The sequence below is a fragment of the Galeopterus variegatus genome, unplaced genomic scaffold (assembly GCF_000696425.1).
Source record: "Galeopterus variegatus unplaced genomic scaffold, G_variegatus-3.0.2 Scaffold10125, whole genome shotgun sequence".
NCBI classification, from domain to species: Eukaryota; Metazoa; Chordata; class Mammalia; order Dermoptera; family Cynocephalidae; genus Galeopterus; species Galeopterus variegatus.
This window is the reverse complement of record NW_007736236.1, coordinates 45,718-61,390: the sequence shown is the minus strand read 5'-3', so window position 1 is coordinate 61,390 and position 15,673 is coordinate 45,718. Positions and strand designations below refer to the sequence as shown.

Sequence of the window (15,673 nt, the reverse complement as noted above, 5' to 3'; positions counted from 1 at the left end):
AAAATTTTGGAAGGAAAACACATTAACAGTTTGTAGGTGGGTGGTAGGATCATAGCTGATTTTTCTCTTTTGCTTTCAGGATCTTTAATGAATATGTATTACTTTTAACATAAAAAATTGCTATCAGCCAGGGGAAAGTGTATATTAATTAATATTTCATTATGAAGTTCTATGGTGTGACTTAGATTTTGTGAAAAATAAATGACAAAACAAGTTAAAAAATCTGTGACACCTCTTTCATAGGTTTTCACGCCTTGTCAAAATCCACAAGCTTCTCTTACCAGAAACTGGCCCATAGGAACAACTTTGTTTAATTGAATCCATAGGGTTCAGAAGGTATGAGAAAGGAGAGAGAGACAGAGAGGAGAGATAGAGATTGAGATAGAGAGATGAGAGAGACAGAGACAGAAAAAGACAGAGAGACAGAGAAAGGGAGAGAGGACAAAAAATTCAGAGAGACAGAGAGAGACAAACTAGAAAAAGGAGGAAAGAATAAGAAAATAGAATATATTTAGAAAATCTACAAAGTGCTATGTGTTCAAGGATTGTGGAAAACCCTTGATATATCTAAAAAAAAAAAAAAAAAAAAAAAAAAAAAAATTGGAAAAGGGCGGTTAAAATTAAAAAAAAAAAAAAAAAAAAAAAGAAGCAATTGGAATAGGTCAGTTAAAATTATACAAAAACTTTCCAAAAGACTGAAGCCATTCTGTTCTGCCATGAAACACTAAGGATGAATTTTAGGTAAACATACATTGGGCATGTTAAGAGTGATTGGTGTGGGCTGATCTGACCACTCCACAGGCTGCAGTCAAGCAACTGAATCAGCTGACTACATGTACATTGGGGTCTAACATTCCTGGCTTTGAACCTTGGCTTTGCCCCTTCCCTGGAACAACAGGATATCCACATGAAAAAAAAAAAAAAAAGAATCTAGACACAAACCTTACGCCCTTCACAAAATTAACTCAAAATGGATTGTAGACCTAAATGTAAAAATTCAAAATTATAAAACTCCTAAAGATAACGTAGGAGAAAATCTAGACGACCTTGGGTTTGGTAAGGACTTTGTAGATACAGTACAAAAGGCATGATCCATGAAAGAAAAAACTGCTAAGTTGGTCAAGAGTGTGTCTCCAAGGCCAGACTGTCTCGGTTTGGGTCCTGCCACTACATGCAGTGACTGTGCAAGCACTTTGGACTCGTGACTTCACCTCTCTGGGTGTGTGCTTCCACCGCTGAGAGACGGAGCTACACACGGTGGTCATGGGGACTGTGCCTTTGCATGGAGAGTTCTCAGGACAGGGCTTGGCACATGTAAGCGCTTAATAAACATCTCTTATTGCCCACCCCTCTCACAAAGAACGCCTGGAGCCAAATGGGATCCAGAATTTTTTGGATTTTAGAAAAGTAGCACAGGGCATACTCCATTTATTATGAAATGCTCCCAGCATGTATTTGTTGGGTGTGTAAGTATTCATACTAATTGGGATAGAGACTATAAATCACCTCACCATCAGATCAGTTTGCCACCAGATGCTTGCGGACTTTTATTATTTTGCCCCTCCAAACCTTAGTTTTCTCATCTGTAAAGTGGCGACAAGAGGCCAGGTACTGAGCATAACGCTTGGGACTGTCCCCTTTCTTCCTTAGAATGTAGACTCTGGTAAGCACCTCCCCTCCCGCTCCCCCCTCCAACCTCCAACCCTCCTGGAAAAGGAGGTGGGCAGACCAGAACCCATCAAGCCAGGCTGTTCTTACCTTCTTGCGGCCCCAGTTTCACCGTGTGGGATTCGTGCAGGATCTCTGCCACCGTCCTGCGGGTGTAGAGGATGGTGGCACCGCTCAGGTTGACTCGCACCCGCTGGGCCCGGGAGGTGAGGCTGGTCAAGCACAGGGCCAGCCTCAGGTCGTGGCCCAGCACGGGCGGCTCCAGCACCTTGAACTTGCCGGTGATGCTGGGCTTGGTGGCAGGCTCCAGGAGGTCATCTCTCCAGAGACCCCTTCCCCCGGCCCTGCGGATCCGGGTCCTCCTGCCGGAGGCCTCCACGCCGAACAGCTTCTTCACCGCCTTGCTGTACACCTGCCTCTCCTTCCGGGACCCTGCAGGGCGTCAGTGTCAGAGGCAGGCACCCTTGTCCTCCTCTGCAAGACTTGTCCCCCGCTCTGCCACCACTTTAAATTAGCACGGCTCTCGGAGGTCTCAAACAGGCTGCCCAAGAGCCTTAGGCAGATGTCAGCCTTAGGCCTTGTGTTGGGTTCTCCCTTTAAACAAAGGGTTTTTTTGGTTTTGGTTTTGGTTTTTGGTGGCTGGCTGGTTTGGGGATCCACACCCTTGCCATCCAAGTTTTAATCGGTTGCCCACAACTTCAGACCAGGAAATTTCACATAAAAGTGCACATTCCCAGCTTCTCTGACAACTGGGTCAGAAGCCTCATATAACGATAGCTAACACTCCTGTGGACTCACTATGTGCCAGGCACGATAGCTTCAGGCACTGTATTAGTTTCCCTAGGAGGTAGGCACTCTTTTCACCCCCAGATTACAGGCGAGGAACCTGAGGCACAGAGAAGTAAAGGAGCCCCTCAGCTGCGCGGCTCACGTGGTGAGTGAGGGAGCTGGGATTTGAACCCAGGACGTCAGGCTCCATGTTCCACTCGTGCTCCCTACCACTCTCTACACGGCAGTAATGACCTAGCGTTGAGCAGCGGCTGCCGCCTGTGGCGAGAATGTGCTCTCTGACCGTCTGTGGCCTCCCCTGTAACTCAGCTGACAAAGGCCCCCAGGGTCCTCACCTTCCGGGTACTTGTAGAGGCCCGTGATGTCCACGCGGGTGTCGCTGCCCACCGCCTTGGTGCTGATGCACCTCCCGATCTTCTTTGTGTCCGAGTACACGCGCTCCCGGCTCTCGTCCTCACGCCACAGCCAGGTGATGTAGTCCGCGTTGACCTCCGCGAACACGAAGGGGCCGTCGTGGGCCAGGTGCACGTCGCCCTCGCGGATGGCGGTGACGGAGGCGGGGCCGCACCGGAACACGCCTGGGCGGGAGGGGCACGCGTGAGCAGCGCGGGTGACGAAGACCGGGGGTCGGGGGCCCGCCCGGCCGGCCGAGCCCTACCTTCGCTCTCCTCCTGCGGGGTGGCGTCCAGAACCTGCCAGCCATTGTAAGAGGGGCCCAGGTCCTGCCGGGCAAACCAGCTCTCATTCCAGACGTGGAAATTCCTGCCACAGAGAGAGGTGGGGTGAGGTGGCCCAGAGTGAGCCCAGAGGCCCACAGGAGAGAGCCCCTACTGTAAGCCTCTACTGTAAACACCTACTGCAAGCCCCTACTGTAAGCCCCTACTGTAAGCCCCTACTGCAAGCCCCTACTGTAAGCCCCTACTGTAAGCCCCCACTGCAAACCCCCACTGCAAGCCCCTACTGTAAGCCCCCACTGCAAGCCCTCACTGCAAGCCCCCACTGTAAGCCCCTACTGCAAGCCCCTACTGCAAGCCCCTACTGCAAGCCCCTACTGCAAGCCCCTACTGCAAGCCCCTACTGCAAGCCCCTACTGCAAGCCCCTACTGCAAGCCCCTACTGCAAGCCCCTACTGCAAGCCCCTACTGCAAGCCCCTACTGCAAGCCCCTACTGCAAGCCCCTACTGCAAGCCCCTACTGCAAGCCCCTACTGCAAGCCCCTACTGCAAGCCCCCACTGCAAGCCCCTACTGCAAGCCCCTACTGTAAGCCCCTACTGCAAGCCCCTACTGCAAGCCCCTACTGCAAGTCCCTACTGTAAGCTGCTGGCTCTAAGTCTGAGCTAGCAGGTGGGCCCAGCCTGGCAGGCGCTAGAGGAGGACAGGAGAAAGAAATGCAGGAGGAAGGGAAGAAACAGACCTGGTCCCCTCCTCTGCCACGTACCCTCTACACAGTCCCCTCCCCCCAGCAACCCCTGGTCCTGTGGACAGAAATGGGGGCAGGGGCTGCACCCGAAGTCCTGAGGGGGCTGGAGCCCTTGTCCTGGCCCGACTCCATCCTCCCTGTGTGGCACAGCAAGTGGAATTTCTTTTCTGGGCCTCAGTGTCCTCATCTGAGCAGCAGGGGTAACGGTGGCTTTCATTAGCTCCCTCCTCTCTGCTTAGAGAAGCCAACCACCTGAGGGGTTTAGACTGGTGCTTGGGTCAGTTACAGACACACTCACAGTGTCTGAGTATAATGCGTGGCCTTCAGTTAGCCTCAAAGGGCAGGCAGCATGCTGGCTAGGGGCGTGGATGCTGGAGCCAATAGGGTACTGTCACTGCATCTTGTGAATCATTTGTTTGACCACATCAATGAAGCATATCATTCATATATATGTACATATTTGTGTATATGTGTATGTGTGTATATACAGCATGAACCTGCTGTTCAAGGTGCTACAAACAAAACTGCAGATAAGACAAAAGATCCTCGCCCTCGTGCAGCTTACATTCTAACGAAGGAGACAGGCAAAATACGTCAGCAGGTGAAGAAAAGAAAAGCAAGAGGCAATAAATGCTGGGAAGAGAAAACGGGGCTGGAGCTGGAGAATAACTGCTGGAGAACCACTCTAGGTAAATAACATCTAAGGCGACACCTAAATGAGAGAGAATTAGCTATAGGCAGAGTGAAGGGAACAGTGTTCCAGGTAGAAGGAACAGCAGATGCAAAGGTTCTGAGACAAGAAAAAGTTTACAAGGAACAGAAAGTATGTAAGTATTTCCAGGGTATGCAAGCTTGGGGTGTAGGTAGGGTGTAGGTTACGCAGAGCTCTGTAGGCTCAGGTAAAGAGTTCTTGCTTTATTTTTAATTTCCTGTGTTAAAGATGAGAATATAAAACTAGAAAACATGACATTATTTGCACAAGGTCACACAGAAAGGAAGCAGCCGAGGGAAACCTGATTCCTGGTTTGCCTGACTTGGCATCTTTACATCTGGCCTCACAACTCCTCTTAGGGAGGTCATTATCTTTGCTTGGGAAAGTGTCTTTTTTTTGGCTGCTGGCCGGTACAGGCTGGGGCAGGGATTAAAGCGCTGGACTTTGGTGTTACCAGCACCACGCTGTAACCCACTGAGCTAACTATCCAGCCTGGGAAAATAAGCATTTGGGGATGAGCGGGTGTCTTTGACAACCTGGGTGGTGACAGAGAACTCAACATCAAAAAGAAGCATGTTCTGCACGAGGAACGGAGAATGCACTTTTTTTTTTTTTTTTTTTTTTTTTTTTTTTTTTTTTTTTTTTTTTTTTTTTTTTTTTTTTTTTTTTTAAAGATGACTGGTAAGGGGATCTTAACCCTTGACTTGGTGTTGTCAGCACCACGCTCAGCCAGTGAGCAAACCGGCCATCCCTATATGGGATCTGAACCCGTGGCCTTGGTGCTATCAGCACCGCACTCTCCCGAGTGAGCCACAGTCCGGCCCGAGAATGCACGTTTTGGTGCTCCCAGGGGGAGGGCATGGAGAGGACCAAGAAGAGCAGAAGGAAAGCGGAGCAGAGAGGAGAACCCGTGGCCTTGGTGTTATCAGCACCGCACTCTCCCGAGTGAGCCACGGGCCAGCCCGAGAATGCACGTTTTGGTGCTCCCAGGGGGAGGGCATGGAGAGGACCAAGAAGAGCAGAAGGAAAGCGGAGCAGAGAGGAGCAGAGGGGCGGCGTGAGGCTGCAGACGAGCTGGGGAAGGGATGCCACGGCTGTCTGTTTCTGTGTCGGGTTCTCTTCGCCATCTCCCCAGTCTTCAGAAAGTTGGCTTTGTGTGACAGACTCGCACATTTGTGATCAGACATTCTTACAAGGTTATCACGAATGCCTTGTTTGTAAAAGCAAACTTTTTTTAACGGAAGCAACTGAAATATGCATCCACATGGGATGATCAGGTAAGCGATGATTTTTTTCCTACTGTGGAGAGGCAGACCAGGTTCACATTCCTACTCTTCCACTCACAAGCTGTGTGGCCTTAGACAAGTTACTTAACCTTTCTGTGCCTCAGTATCCTAACCTGCAAAATAGAGTTAATAATACTAATCTACAAGGTTGGAGGAATACATGAGTTAATCTACGTACAGCACTTAGAACTGGGCCTGGAACAGACTAGGCACTCAGTGAGTGTTGTGTTATTAATACTTTAAACATTATGGAAAATAAGGGATACTCTTTGTGTGCTGATATGAAATTGTAAGAAACTCATCACAGCGCTGCCTCTGGGAGGACGGGGACGCTGGGGAGGCTGGGGAACTGGGTACATATCACTGTAACTCATTTTGTCCCTTTTGAATATTAAGCCACATAAACACATTCTTTATTTTAAAAATTAAGTTAAAATGAATTTTTTAAGAAGCTTTGTGAGAAGAGTTTTGGTTTAACTGAGGAAGGGGGTTGTTTCCCACCGTAGACACACAGCACAGAGAACAGGTAACTAAAGTAGAGCAGAGCGTGAGCCAGAGGTGACCGTGACGCAGGAATTCCCACCCGCCCCCAGGAAGCCACAGGAATCTTGGGGAAGGCTCAGATTCCCAGTGAGTAGAACCGGAGATTCAAGGCAATCGAATCTTGACCACCCTCCTGACCTGTGAGTCACATGTCCACAGACCCTGCATCTCAGAAGAGGGACCACCCCATCTGCAGGTTGCCTCTCAGTCCTTCCAGAACTGGCTCAGGCTCAGGACAGCTGGGCTAGGGATCTGCCATCCCCGCCGTGTTATGGAAGATGAGGCCTTGCTACACCTGCTGGGCTGGGGGCAGCCCCTTGTCCTGACCCTCAGACCCAGAGGCCTAGGACCCACCACATGCTGTCTTCTGTCAGGTCCTCCAGGGTCCGCCCGAAGGAGTCCACATATTTGTCCACACTCAGGTTCCTGTCCGTGTCATGGGCTGAGTTGAAGTTGGACACAACCCGTGTCGCAATCCCCAAGCACCTAAGGACTGAGAGTAGAGGCCCGGGAGGCTCCAGGAGCAGGCTGGGACCCCAGACCCAGAGGGAGGGGTCCCCTCATTTCTGGCCAACTTCCCTCCACCCCCCAGTCTTTGTCTACTTTGTCAGGTGGGAGGCCTGGGGCCCCATCTCCTGTACATTGTCTCAGGAAACTACTGGAGATGCTACTGCCACCCTCTTGAATAGACAGGCTCTGGGGCTGGTAGGACCTTGGAAGCCACATAATAGAGCCCTTTCACTTTTCTGTGGTGACCTGAGGCCTAGGCAGCCAGAGGGCTTGGCCAAGGCACTCAATGAGCTAGAGGCAGAGGGAGGTAGGACTCCTTCTGCAAAATAAATGATTGAAGGTCAAGTAAATGAACTACTTGGTTTCTTTCTTCATTAACCAGATTTCTATTTCCCCCTCATCAACAAAAACTTATTGTAGCATATGCAAATATATGTAAAACATGCACATGATGGAGCTGGCTAAGGGGAGGGGCCCTCCTCTCCCAGGTACCTGTGCACATGACTCCAGCGAAGACCCAGCACTGGCCGTATTTGACGGGCTTGTATCTGCCCTTGAACCACTTCTGCAGAATGGCCACGCTGCCGCGCCAGTGCAGCGGGCTGGTGCCGCTGCCGTATTTGCCCTGCCACTGGCCTTGCACCACGCCCCGGTCATTGTTGCTGTTCACCTGGGCAGAGGAGGCACGGGTCCAGCACCGGTGGGGGGCCCCACTTCTGCAAACTTGCCACTGTAAAATCATCTCCAGCTTTGGACTACCAAGTCAATTGGGTCACTCCGGCCTTGCACCACGCCCCGGTCATTGTTGCTGTTCACCTGGGCAGAGGAGGCACGGGTCCAGAACCGGTGGGGGGCCCCACTTCTGCAAACTTGCCACTGTAAAATCATCTCCAGCTTTGGACTACCAAGTCAATTGGGTCACTCGGTGCTTTGAAATTGTTTGAAAACTGGGGGTATCTGCTGTCTTAAAACACCTACTTTTTAGTACCACTATCATTTTCAGTATCTTCTACTTGGATACTCTGTTGCTGAGAATCATCTACAATTTTAGAGCATTTCCTGTTTTAAATGATCCATTTTTGGGGACTGTTGGTGCTATAATAATTATAGAAACAGCTGACATTTATTAAATACTTACTGCGGGCCAGGCACTACTCTAAGGACTGGTGCACACTGTGTTAACCTGCTTAAGTCTATATTGGAGGTTCTATTACTCTATTATTCTCCCTGCCTTTTTTTTTTCAGATGAGAAAACCAAGATTCAGAGAGGTTAAGGTACTTGCCAAAATCACACGACAAGTTAGTTAAAGGGGTGACACATGAGTACAGGGCTCTGACTTGGGAGCCTGCGCTGCTGTTCACAGGCTATAATGCTCTGCTGTTTGGGACGGGTCACTTTTGGTAATTCTCTACTCCACATCTCTGTGAAGTCCTGAGGAATTGAAAGTATCAAATATGAGAAATAAAGATTTGTCCATTTTTGGAATCTCAGATACACACCCATTAACAGCTGCATGTGATAGAGCTAGTAAGCCCTCCAGCTACCTTTTGAGGAAGAAGCAGGTGGCTTGAGACATGTGATAGGTTAAATTTGGCATCCTCCCATGGAGAGGTGAGGCCTATGTCTTCTCCCCTTGAGTCTGAGCTGGCCTGTGTCTGCTTTGACCACTGACTCTGCTGGAAGTGACACTGTGCTAGGCCTCATAGGACTGGAAGCTTCCACTACCTCTTTCTTTGAACAATTTCTTGTGGGGGTTGAGGGGGAGCCAGATGCTGTGTATGAGACTGCCATGCTGTGAGGAAGCCCAAGCTAGCTGTGTGGAAAGGCTGCACGGAGAGCAGTCACAGCTGGTCAGAACCAGCTGCTCCAGCCAGCCCAGCCCAGGAGCCACACATGAGGGTGAGGAAGATATCCCAAACATTCCAGCTCCAGCAGAAACGACATGGATGGGAACCCAGGAGCTGCTGACCACCACAACCAAGCCCCAGCTACATGGTCCCATCAAACCACCCCGGACATCTGCATCCATTCAGATGCCTGCAGCAGAGGCATAATGGAGCAGAGGCAAGCCATTCTCACGATGCCCTGCCCAAATTCCTCATCTGCGAAAGTGTAAGCATGATAAATGGTTGGTTTATGCCACTGAGCCTTGGGGTGGTTTGTTACGCAGCAATAGAAATTAATACAAGGAGCGACTTGGAAGAATCATAGAGCATGGCTGTGAGGTTGGCCTGGGGACCCTTAAGGGAGGGAGTGTTCAGAGACAGCAGGGGCTCCTCACCATGGCACTGACGACCCTGGTAACGTAGATGGGGTCGTGGCGGCGGGACACATCCATGGCTGGGTTGTCTTGGTGACTGGGGCTTCGGTCCAGGATGGACAGGCAGATGTCCAGGATGTCCTCTTCAAACTGCTCCCCAGAGAGACCATGCTTAGAGGCCAGAGCCTCATCCATATTCCAGGCCCTCCCTTAATCCCCACCTGGTCAGTCCCTTGTGTCTGTGCCCTACTCCCACCCCTCAGGGACATCATAGTGCATCCCGAAGTCTCAGAAACCCCTCCTCAGAGAGTTACCTGCTGAACCAAAAGCTCAACCCTCATTATGCCCCTCCCCTGTTCAAGAATCTCCCGTGTCTCCCTGCTATCTATAGTGAAGTCTGTGGTTAAACTGGTGGCTCCTGAGCCACATCTGCCTCGCTGATATACTCATTTGGTCTATGTGCTGTGTTGAAAGACATTTGAAGTAGTTGACAACATTTAAAAGCTGGAGGACTTTTGTACACACATTTAGATTTCTGGTCTCTGGAAATTTGGAAGGTCTGGCACCCCCCAGCTCAATTTACCACATTTCTCAAATGGCAACAAGAAGTGGGTGCTAAGTAGTGGATGCCTCAGATGGACCCTAAATTCTCCAGTGTATCATCCCCGCCCAGCCCTTGAGCCCCACATGCTTTCAACACCCAGGACAATGCAGGAGTCCTTTGCTGGATGGTCAAGTCCTTAACTTGCCTGTCCAACCTTCCTCCGAGCTGGGCCCCAGATCTCGGGCAGATAGAACTCCTCTAGGAGGCTCAGGGACCCCTCACTTCCCACCTCCTTGTTCTCTGTCTGCTCTTTCCTCTGTCTGTTCAGATGCTGCTCAACTTTGGAGCCCCGACCACAATATTGTAAAAACTTTCACAATCCCCAAGGTGGAGATTTTTTCACCCTCTTCTGGAACCCCTTTGCTCCCGTCCCTACCACCCTGCCTTTCCTTGTCTTCTCCATCTGAGCCTCCTTCGCTGCTGTCCAGGCTTTGTCCCCTTCTGGTTCTGATGTCTGGAACTCAGCTTTGGTGTGGAGGGCCTCAGAAGCCTGGGGTCCTGGCGGAGAGGAGAGGCAATTGGGAGACCCTGACCCTAGGAAATCCAGCTTTAGAGAGTGGGGGAACCACTGGAAGCCCACCCTGGACCCCCTGAACTGCTGGGAGGCTGCTGGGCAAAAAGACCTGACCAAGAACAAGAAGGCCACCTTAGAGTGGCAGAGTGGGGACCACCTCAGTTGTCCTAACTCCCAGCTACTTGTGGGCCAAGGAGAAAGTGACAGCACCCCTTGAAAGCAAAGTTAGCCTTATGTCTGGCCAGGGGAGGAAAGAAAAGCTTGAGCTCCAAAAGGTTCTGATGATTTTCCATACCCTTCCAGAGCCCTGGATTCCTTGGTATGCATAGTACCACAGGGTTCCAGAGAGGTCATCTCATCCATCCCATTGTCTGCAGGCAGCACCTCCCAATCATCCCCAGAAAGCTGTCATCAAAAGCCTCCAGGGTTCAGGGCTCAGCCCACCCACAAGAATTTGCTTCCCCCAGAGCCCAGGCTGCTGACGGCTGTCTCAGGTTACTGGTCACAAGACAAGTCTTCCAACTGCAGACCCGCAGGGGGCGCCCGCGAGCCTAGTTACCTGTCTCCACCGTGAAGATGACGTTCTCTTCGCTGTCCAGAGCTCCGCTCAGCTCCAGCCTGAGGCTGAATATCTGGCCCCTGCGAACCACCAGCTTAGGGCAGGGGTACTCCTGGGTGTGGTGGGCAGTGCCGTTCCTCGACCGCTGCCAGTTCACCTTGGTGACTCTGATCCCTGGGCAGGGAGAGGACAGGGGGCTGAGGCCAAGTCCTTGGCATGCTTCCCAACCGTGCTTGGCTTGTCCTCCCGTTTCCTTCATCCCGCGGGTCATTCGTTTTCCAGTCATTCTCGCTATTTGCATTAGGTATGTTCTATAAAGTCACTGTGGACACTGAATTAGTGAGAAGTGAACCGTCGCCCTTGGGGAAAATACAGGGTTAGGTTCCTGGGAGCCTCTGATCACAACTTTTTTATCAACAGATCAATATAAACCCTTCTTTATGTGTGTTTCTGTTAAAAGATTATTGCTGATTCTTTAACATTGAACTTGTGGCCAAGAGCACTATAATTTATGTATGAACCAACCTTATACCTGTGTTTTCCCTGTAAGGCACATCACAGGATTCCTGTGCACACATTGCTTTAGCACCTTGCTTGGGGCCATTTTAAACACTGAAATCATTAACATAAAGCACAAAATTGCAAAAAAAAAAATGCCATTACATAGATCATGAAAGGACGCTTGTTTATGCTTGGGGCCATTTTAAACACTGAAATCATTAACATAAAGCACAAAATTGCAAAAAAAAAAAATGCCATTACATAGATCATGAAAGGACGCTTGTTTATGTCTGTGAACAAGATGGATGTGGGCTTGTCCTCAACAGCTGGCATGGTGAGGCCACATGGCTCAATAGTTATGAAAAGAGCCTCTGAAGTCAGCTGTCATGGGTTCAAATATGACTTGGCCATCTACAGGCCAAATTACCTTCTACTTGACCTCTCTGTACCTCAGTTTTCCCCTGTGCAGAATGCGATAATGATGCCTTGCAAAGTGATTGTGGTGATAACTGTCTGCCGTTTAGATATCTCAGAATATGAGCGGTCAATAAATGTTAGTTATTATGTTCCAGATGAGTAGGGGTGACACCTATAAACAGGTGAGTCCACACATAACTAATTACTGTTTTGATACATGCTGTCAAGGAGAAGCACTTGGAGCTGAGAGAACATGTGACAGAGGGACCTGACCTGGTCTGAAGGGTGACAAACAAGGCTTTCTCAAGAAGGTGGTATTGAGGCTGAGTCTTGAATTGGATAGGGTGTTTCCAGGGGAGAGGTGAGCAATGGATCTAGTCTCAATCCAAGTATCCTCTTCCTCCATCTATTGGGTGTTCATTCATTCAGATGTTAGGGATGTGCTGGCTGCCACAGGACCAGTAGTCTGTGAAATACCCACTGGCTCTGCCATCAGGCAGTTGACAGCTCAGCAGAGGAAATTGGTAATAAGCAGATAGATCTCAAATGTCTAAGAGCAAGCTTTGAAAAGTTCTCTAAGGGAGAGGCCCAGGGAGCCCCAGGAGCACAGAACACAGGACTCGCGCAGCCTGGCCTCCTGGCAGGAGCTGTGGCACTAGGCACGCAGGCAGGAAGGAGCTCTGTGACTTCCAAAATTTGAGAGAAAGCTGATGGGGAAGGCACTGAAGTTGGAGGGTTTTGCAGGGGCCAGATCACCCAGACTTGGAGGGGGATGAGGAGTCCGCCCTTTATCCTAAGGGCTGTGGTAAATCAACAACAGTTTTAAGCAGAGGCATGATGTGATCAAATCTGTACCTTTGAAAGATCACTCTGGCACAGTGTGGAAGATTAATTGGTGATATCTGATGAGGTGCTTTAGGAAGTAAAGGGATGCTCTCCCTTAAACTGCTTTTCATCTCTGCTCACACATCTGCTCCCAAACCTCCACTGGATGACCCATTACCTCTTATGATCTGTCCAAACTCCTTGTCTCAGACAAAAGACCAGCAGGCTCCTGCCGCCTTCCACCCCTCCAGCTCACCTCCCATCCTTCACAGCTCGTTTTTGCTTTGCTCCGGCAGCATCTGACCCTCCCTCCCCACACGCCCCACTCATCTCTTCCCTGCCTTGTGCTTTTCCTATGGCCCCTTCTGGTTGGGGTGCCTTGATTGTGCTCTGAGAGATTTCCGTGCCCCTTGCCCTAGCACCAGATTCATCTCTCCTTTGTTCAACCAGGTAATAAGTTTGGACTAACACAAATGACAATTACAAGAGCTGCATGTATTCAAATGTTTATGCTTCCTAAGGATCCTGGGAGGCAGGTACTCTGATCCTTCCCGTTTTCTAAATGCAGTTACCGCTCACTGGGCCCCTGCTTCCTCCCTTGGGCCATTTTCCACATGGCAGTTGGAGGGATCCTGTTAAATGTAAGATCACTTCACTTCTTTCAAACTCTCCACTGGCTCCAGGCTCGCTCAGCAGAGCTGAAGTCCTGGCAAGGACGTGCAGGCCTTTCTGATCGGCCCTTTGGTCTCCTTCTGGGTCTTCTGTTTCTCTTCCCCTCTGTCATCCGCTTTGGTCACACTGGCCTTCTCACTGTTCCTTGAACCTGCCGGCAAGCTCACTGATCAGGGCCTTTGCATGTGCTGTCCCCTCCGCACGCAGCACTCTTCTCTCAGATACCTGCAGAACCTGCTCCCACCCCTCCTCCTTCAAGTCTTTGCTCAAGTGCCACCTTTTCAGTAAGGCTTTCCCTGACCACACTTTTATAAATTGCAAATCACTCCTACCATGACCCTCTTCTTTCTCCACTATTTTTCTCCACAGCACTTACTGACATCTTACATGCAGTATATTTTATTTCTTTACGTTAATTGCCTGCATCCCCTTTCAAGAATATTAACTCCATGCAGGCTGGGAGCTGTGTCTCTTTTGTTCACTAGCTGATCTTCAGTGCCCGATATATGGAAGGAGCTCAACAAATATTTCTTGAATGAATTTATGAATGAATGAGGAAACTGAGGCCAAAAGAAGTGAAGTAACTTACCAAGGACACACAATCGAGCAAGGGCTGGAGCTGAGTCTGTGAGCACCCTGGTTTCCAGCTCTTCGCCACTGGGCCAGGGGTCACACTTTTTTGATTGTGACTCACATAAGAAATACTTTTTTATACTACACTGCATGCAAACATATATACATGTATAGATACAAACTGAAACAAAAGTTTCACTAATATTTTCCCTTGTTGTGAATAATGAACACTGAAATTTTATATTCTTTTCTGTCCCAGCTCTCTAGCCAAAGAGCACCAGGGACACTTGAGTAGCTGAACAAGTTGGCTTATTGCTCTCTGTAGTGAGAAAGAGCGCACGGCACGGAGAACCACGCAGCATCTCAGGCAGAGCACGTTGCAAGAACTTATAGGACTTGCACTTATGTTAGGTGATTTGGGGGAGATTTCAAGGAAGCAGGCTTTGCTCTGGGTTGGATGCTGTCAGGAATCAGGGCAAGTCTACATTTGAGTATCTTATAATTCTCATGCAGAAGGTGGGAGGAATGAATCAAAGTGAAAGATGTAAGTGGTAAAGAAGCAGCCGCCAATCATATTAGCCAGAATATAGGAGGGTTTAGTCATTTTTGTGGCTTAGATGATGTTCATGTTTTTGTCTGCATTCACACGTTTCTGGTGTGGCCTTGTTTTTGTCTTGATTCACTGTGGTCACCTTGTCTACTGTTGGTGTCCTATGAAATTATTTATGTTCAACGAGAGGTCACCATGGCCAGCTCCTAGTAATGCCAAGGCCTGGCTGGTAGTAGCAGGTCAGCTCTTGCACGTCAGGGGCTGCTTTTTGCTCTCAATTTTATTTACTTCTTAAAAATTGATTTTGTCACCTATTTAACTTCATGACCCACTAGTGTGTAGCTGCTATTTTTTTGACACATACTTAGTATAAACTGTCATAACTGGCTTCATGTCCAGGGCTCCCTCTAGCCCACTTGTTCTCAAACATGGCTGTGCATTGGAATCATCTGGGAAGCTGTAACAAATTCTGATGTCTGGTTCCCTCCCGCAGAGATCCTAATTAGTCCAGGGAGTTGCCTGAGCATCGAGATTTGTCAAGTTCCCCAAGTATTTCTGATGTGCAGTCTTGGTTGAGAACCACTGGTCTAGAGTCCAGAATCTCCTAGACTGTTGACTCCTTGAAGGAAGGGGCCTGTATTTCTTCTCCAGCATAGGGTCTGACATAGGGACACCGGGCAGTGCTGGCACAGGGAATGTTCACAGAAGAAAGGTGGGGCCTTGGTCTCTGATGGAGTTTGGATGTATTGTCCTCCCAGAACTCATGTGGAAATGTGATCCCCAATGTGGCAGTGTTGGGAGCTGTTTGAGTCATGGGGGTGGATCCCTCATGAGTGGATTAATGTTCTCCCTTGGGTGGGGGTGGGTGGTTATGAGTGAGTTCTCACTCTGTTAGTTTCCTTGAGAGCTGGTTGTTTAAAAGACCGTGGCACCTCCTCTCTCTCTCTCTCTCTCTTCCTTCCTCTCACCATCTGCTTGTTGATGATCTGCTTGTACCTGCAGCTGGCTGCCGTTTTCCGCTATGAGTAAAAGCAGCCTGAGGCCCATGCCAGATGCAGCTGTCCCAGAATCGTAAGCCAAATAAACCTCTGTTCTTTATAAATTACACAGTCTCAGGTAATTCTGTTACAGCAACACAAAATGGACTAATACAGTCTCAAAGGGGCCCAAGTTTAATGGTCCTAATAAAGAGCCATTTTCAGCGGGGGTGGTTTAGGGGATGGCACGGCCCCCGGGAGCTTTTTTTTTTTTTTTTTTTTTTTTTTTGT

General features: G+C 49.4%; 1 protein-coding gene across 1 annotated transcript in view; it reads right to left on the bottom strand.

Annotated features, from left to right (window-relative positions):
• The window catches only part of TGM6 (transglutaminase 6), a gene marked incomplete at its 3' end in the record, with an annotated part of 13,503 nt that extends 2,350 nt beyond the window's left edge, over window positions 1-11,153 (bottom strand). Inside the window, exons 1-9 of the mRNA XM_008594093.1 lie at window positions 11,096-11,153; window positions 10,868-11,041; window positions 10,171-10,292; window positions 9,212-9,340; window positions 7,422-7,599; window positions 6,774-6,912; window positions 3,116-3,219; window positions 2,793-3,035; window positions 1,759-2,100 (exon numbers count right to left, since the gene is read on the bottom strand). Of these exons, the coding sequence (XP_008592315.1) occupies window positions 1,759-2,100; window positions 2,793-3,035; window positions 3,116-3,219; window positions 6,774-6,912; window positions 7,422-7,599; window positions 9,212-9,340; window positions 10,171-10,292; window positions 10,868-11,041; window positions 11,096-11,153 (1,489 nt within the window). The remainder of the gene's footprint in view (window positions 1-1,758; window positions 2,101-2,792; window positions 3,036-3,115; window positions 3,220-6,773; window positions 6,913-7,421; window positions 7,600-9,211; window positions 9,341-10,170; window positions 10,293-10,867; window positions 11,042-11,095) is intronic.
• Between the last annotated feature and the right edge of the window lie 4,520 nt (window positions 11,154-15,673).